Raw genomic sequence first — 6,000 nt, forward strand, 5'->3', positions numbered from 1 at the left:
AATTTTAAAAGTTTTGTTCATATCAATTTTATATATTTTCTAATTTCACATTGAATATGATGAAATTGTGACAGAATTTAGTGATTTGATCAATTTTTATCATTATTGCTATTTTGTATCCTAACTGATAACTATCGAAGTAAGATAATATTGTATTTTAATGTTATAATTATAATGTTAATTAAGCAATTAGAGTTAAAAAATTTATTTAAAACAAAATATTTAGTTTAAATACAACGGTTAAAAGTTCAAGTTTCGACCATAAAACCGGACTTTGGATTGCTAAACCAAACGAACATCTAGAACTATTGGAACCGATGAAAATTAGATTGGAATTTCAGATTAATGGTAAATAATACAAAGAAATAAAAGTGAATTAAAAGACTAATGATCCTTTTAATTTGGTCACAACACAAGGGTTTGAAGATAATTATTCAGCGAGTTTGATGTCCATGAGGACATCCATTATTTATCAGAATCATATAAAATTTATTGTTTATATTTTAAAAAGAATTATTTTTTTTTCTAAAAAAAGAATTATCATTTTCATGAAAGAAAATAAAAAGATTATATAATTTTCCAGAGTTGGAGAAATTTTGAATTGATGAACCGAGTGTAGTAGATATATGAGATTTTTGAGTGTGAATAATGCTGAATAGATTCATGATGGAAGGCGAAGTGGAAGTGCCAAAGATTATCTTGTCCCATATTCGCAAACACCGCCTTTCTCTTTCACATTTGCGTCACTTTTTCTTGACACTACCTACAGTACACGCTACCTCTCTGCCATCTTCCTTCCCCAACCTTAGCATATGTTTGGGCTAATTTCTACTTTTGCTTTTACTTTTATTGTATTAGCACTCACCACATATACAGTAAGAAGCAGACAACAGTGCACGCCACAATCGCCCAATTCCTTAATCAAAGTTTTTTTTTTTTTTTTTGAGAACAATTACTTAATTAAAGTTCTAGCATATAAAGGAAAGGAAACTTTAAGCGATGATTTTTTCATGTAATTAATTTTTTTTTTTCGAGGGGTAAAGAAAGAGAAAATGGAAAGTAAATGAGAGGCTTTCGAGTAAGACACATCTTTTCTGCAGGCCGGGGATTGATGGCCACTCCCTCTTCTTAACCTCTTATCTTCTCTCATTATGAGCTCATTTTTATTTTCTTGACCTTTGTTATTTTTTAACGTAGTAATCCCATATAAATACAGGCTTTAGCACGGTTTTTTTTTTTTTCTCCGTAGAAAAGACATCTAATGGCTCAGCTATAAGAATGAACTGCTGTAAAACCATGGCAGTTATAGTGGTGGATCTGCTAAAAGAATTGGCCATGTAGGATCTTCCCTATCAACAAAAAGGAGGGAGAGAGCGGAAGAGAGAGACAAAGAGAGGGGGAGGAATTCAGGAAGAAAGAATGGATTTTGATGAACACGAAGACCAAGAAGAAGAGATGGGCATGGCGGTGCCTCCAGGTTATGACACGATTAGCAACTCATCTCGGCCAAAAATGGGTCCAGCCAGTGGAGAAGGTGCGTCGACGACCGCAGCAGCTACGGCTACAGCAAACGCGAGGAAATCAGGAAGCTTGATTAGATATAGAGAGTGTTTGAAAAACCACGCGGTGAGCATCGGTGGACATGCTGTGGATGGGTGCGGGGAATTCATGGCGGCGGGCGAAGAGGGTACTTTGGATGCACTCAAATGCGCCGCGTGTAACTGCCACCGAAATTTCCACCGCAAGGAGACTGATGGAGCCTCGGAGGGAATAAATCACCAGCAGCCGCATCCACAATTTTCTCCTTTCTATCGTGCTCCGCCACCTGCTGGGTACCTACACCTGACGCCGGCGCCGCAGCATAGGCCTTTAGCTCTACCCGCAGCATCTGTAGGGGGAGCCGGAGGTGCGGTTATTGGTGGTGGGTACACCAGGGAGGAGGAGGATGTTTCTAATCCTAGTAGTAGTGGCGGAGGAGGCGGCTCTTATGGCAGTTCAAAGAAGAGGTTTAGGACTAAGTTTACACAGGAGCAGAAGGACAAGATGTTGGATTTCGCAGAGAGGCTTGGGTGGAGAATCCAAAAGCACGATGAGGCTGCGGTGGAGCAGTTTTGTGCAGAGAATGGAGTGAAAAGGCATGTGCTCAAGGTGTGGATGCACAATAACAAGCACACTCTTGGTAAGAAACCCTAATTTTTAGAAAACTGAAAAATAAAAAATAAACAACGATAGAGGGAACCATTTGTTATCATCTCCCAGCAATCACACCGACACTAAGCTACATAGTGCCGATCGACGAGATAATACTGAGGAAGGAAGTTAGAGAGCATATGACCAGCAGTGCAATTGATATATTTTCTGAAAGAAAAAAGAATGGGAAAGTTGAAAGATTGTGATGTAAAATTGGGTAGGGGTAGCAACATAGACTAGGGTTCTTCTTAACTGTTTTTCTCTCTTCTTTTTTAGTTATTTTTTCTTTCCAATTTAGTTTTGTTTCTGAATGTAGGATGAATTAATGGTAAAGATGATGACGATGACCCTGTAATTTCTTGAATGTGTTATTGCTGATATGGGCCATTTGCTCCTGAAATCAGCATCTCTAATTAATTCAAGTTTCTTGCTTGCTTGCTTAATTTTTTATTTTTAATTTAAGCCTCTCACAGAGAAACCTAGTTTGGTTAAATCTTTACTTGGGAAAAGAAAAGATGAGCCCTGCAAGACGGTAACTACTCCCGCCTGGCTTATAACATTTTAAGTCGATTGTCCTTAGAAGCAAGACAAGCAAATAGCAAAACTGAAGTTGTGGAGATGACAAAAAAATCATCACGATCGAGAGAGAATTGAAGTCCTAGTTTTGAATCAAACGTGTATAGCATGCAAAGCTGCATTTTTTTCGTGTCTCTTCACAACTGTCAACTTCTGCTTCTTTCTCTCCATCTGATCACCGCTCTAACTTCACTCCTCTCTCTCTGTCTCTCTCATGTTAATATCTCTCAACCTCCGTTTACACTGAGAGTAGAGTCTACACATTTATCTTCTAACTGAATAAAGCTCAAAATCACCGAAAAGGGACATGTCGACAAATGTTTGCTTAGGAAATTGAGAGGTGGACCTGAAAGAGAGAGACTTTGCAGTGGATCGCGTGTATATGGTACTCTCCTTATCAGTATATTTCTCCTCAACCTCCTCCTCCATTATAAATTCTTCTCTATCTCATTTTTTAATCTTTTCTTTAAGTCTTCTTTCTTGTTCTTGTTTAGAAAGAAATCTATGGCTCAGCGTATATGTAGCAGTACTGGTAATCTGAAGACGTAGGAGAAGCTGTTACATAGGACTCTTATAAAAAAAAAAAGTTATGACATAGGACCGGCTTAATCGGCTAGCTATATGCCGGTCCTCTCACAAAACTTGAGCCGACCCATTTGTGCGATACAGAGTCGCTTACGTAGCAGTACCACTGTAGCAGCTTTGCCAGTTGGTTGCAGTACCGTTATACAGATTTTACAGAACTGTTGATCACATGTAAGCAAGCTCAAAACTTCCCCTTTAGCAGGCTTTTCTTTTATTTTTGGCCTATTACCAATGAAAACTCTAAACTTAATCACAATTTTTAATTTCGATAATAAAATAATGGAATAATCGAAACGTACAACTATAGCATTTGATTAACTAGACACGATGTGATTAAAATTCTGTATGATATTGAGTTTTAAAGGGTAAAATTATTTTTTAAATAAAAATAATATTTTGGATATCGTTAAGAAAAATAGTTTGAAAAAAATTATTTTGTTATTTTAGTATTTTATAATTAAAATTGATCGAATTTAATTTTTAATAATTTTTTAATACTCTCTGACTAATATATTTAAAAAAGTGATTTTCTCAACAGCAGTTTCAACAATAATATCAAATAAATCCTAAAAAAGTTACTGAACCCAAAACGATTCGTTTCACTGATAATTGAGATTAGGTTTAAATAAATGTAGGGTTAAAATCGATTTCTAAAACCCTAAAAATTGTCAGTAACATTTTTTTTTTCGTGTAACCTGTTTCAGACGGCTAACTATTGCAGTATTTTTATATTATTTAATTAGGAATTTAACATCTGGGAGGGAAATTGATTTATTTTATTGGTAGAGAATAATATTTTTAGGAACTATGATCAAGATAAAACAGGATACTTTAATTTGCTTGGAAATTTAAAAGTTGTTGGTATAGTTAATACTTGGAGATTAGCTTACAAGTTACCTGACAATGGCATATACCTTTAAGTGAGGGACTAAGAGATATACATTGTGAGAAGGAAGTAATGACATTGGCCTTCAGTGTAGGGATAATATTTGATTCAAAACAAGCAAAAATGTTTCAATGCGAAGTTTACAAGAACTGGAATCATACAAGTTGGAAACCATGTATGTAGAGCGATGTGCTTGGAAAATGTGAGAGTTTAAAGCAAGGATAATCGACTCTGTTGATCAAAACATGTGAATGGATTATAGGTCATTGAGGAATAGGCAAGTAACTAATGAGTGGCTTACAAGGATATATGGGCAAATTCCAAAGGAATCCTAATTGGAATGTGCTAAACAGGGTGAAGTCAGAAAATTTGTAAGGAGAGAGCCTATGTTGTATATAGAATGAATTTGAAAAATAATTAATTACACATATGTTTGAAGGGTTAATATTATATATTTTTAAGTTTGAAAATTTTCTTAGGGTGTCAATATTATAAAAATTTATTGAATATACAATAATAAATAAATGATTGTAATATTTTATATTACTTTTATCATAATAAAATAATAAAAATATTTTAAGGGCAAATAACTAAGATAAAATAAAATTTTTCGTGAGTGTATATATATATATATATATATATATATATATATATATATATATAAGAGAAATTTAGAAAGATTGAGAGACATAGCTCCCACTTGCCCCTCCCTCCTCCCTCTGCCTCTATTGATAGATATGGAGGATGATATTAGGAAGGAAAAAAAAAATACAGCGTCACTGTTAATTTGAGGAAATATTGTAGAGTAAGGGATAAAACGCTTAACATGAAGAGAGGGAGCTTAAAGCAAAACCATGTTAACCTAAGAAATTACAAGGCAAAATTAATAAAGAGTGACAAGATAAAATTAACAAAGAGTGATAGAGAAGAGAGATTTGAGTTTGAATTGCACAAGGTTAGTGTAAGTCTAGCTCAATTAACCCAAATAACTTTTAAGTACAAACTATCAAGTGATTAACTCAAATTATTTAGTAGTTGGCGTCTACGGTATCGAAATCCTTTATCTTCCTTATGCTCAAGTGATGCGAGTATTATAATTTCACCCATTTAAAGTTGCGACGTTTTTATTTCAATCCATGCTGATCCATCCATCCATGGTATGTTATGTTGGGAATAATTGTTAAGTCGGATTCATATTTGGATGTTGTGGTTAGCTAATGTCTTTGAGCAACTCTAGCTTTCACTAGTTTCATATAATTTCTTAGCCAAATTGAATTTGGATGAGGTTAGTTTAAGCCTAGCTTAATTAACCAAATAACTTTTTAAGTTTCAAATCATCAAGCAATTAACTCAAAATTGTTTTAGCAATTGACGTCTAAGGTATATAAATCCTTTATCTCCCTTATACTCAAATGATGCGGGGCATTATAATTCTACCCATTTAAATTTGTGATATTTTTTTTGCAATCCATGCTGATTAATTATATGTTATGCTGGGTACAATTGTTAAGTTTGGATTCATATTGGATGTTGCTGTTAGCTAGTGCCTTTGAGCAACTCTAGCTTTCACCAGCTACATGTAAGTTTCTTAAGTCAAATTGGTTATACCAATTTTAATACTCAGACTCAACCAACTAAATAAACTTGAAGCTCCAAACCACCAAGCTCAAAATGATCAAATCATCTAAGAGCTGTATAAATCTGCTTAAATTCCATGCTTCTAATGTATAACTGATTGCGATTGTTAGAAGGTTGCAATATAG

At 34.5% G+C, this 6,000-nt stretch overlaps 1 protein-coding gene and 1 long non-coding RNA gene across 2 annotated transcripts; both read left to right on the forward strand.

Moving 5' to 3' along the window:
• The first annotated feature begins 847 nt into the window (after positions 1 to 847).
• On the forward strand, positions 848 to 2,633 carry LOC110667212 (zinc-finger homeodomain protein 2). Its single transcript, XM_021827992.2, has one exon. The coding sequence runs from the start codon at positions 1,420 to 1,422 to the stop codon at positions 2,191 to 2,193; it is 774 nt and encodes a 257-aa protein (XP_021683684.2). The 5' UTR covers positions 848 to 1,419; the 3' UTR covers positions 2,194 to 2,633.
• Positions 2,634 to 2,761: 128 nt separating this feature from the next.
• LOC131171307 (uncharacterized) lies at positions 2,762 to 3,652 on the forward strand. The gene is made up of 2 exons (XR_009141966.1): positions 2,762 to 3,151; positions 3,261 to 3,652. It is a non-coding gene; the product is annotated as an uncharacterized LOC131171307 (long non-coding RNA).
• The last annotated feature ends 2,348 nt before the right edge of the window (positions 3,653 to 6,000 follow it).

The sequence above is a fragment of the Hevea brasiliensis genome, chromosome 12 (assembly GCF_030052815.1).
Source record: "Hevea brasiliensis isolate MT/VB/25A 57/8 chromosome 12, ASM3005281v1, whole genome shotgun sequence".
NCBI lineage: Eukaryota > Viridiplantae > Streptophyta > Magnoliopsida > Malpighiales > Euphorbiaceae > Hevea > Hevea brasiliensis.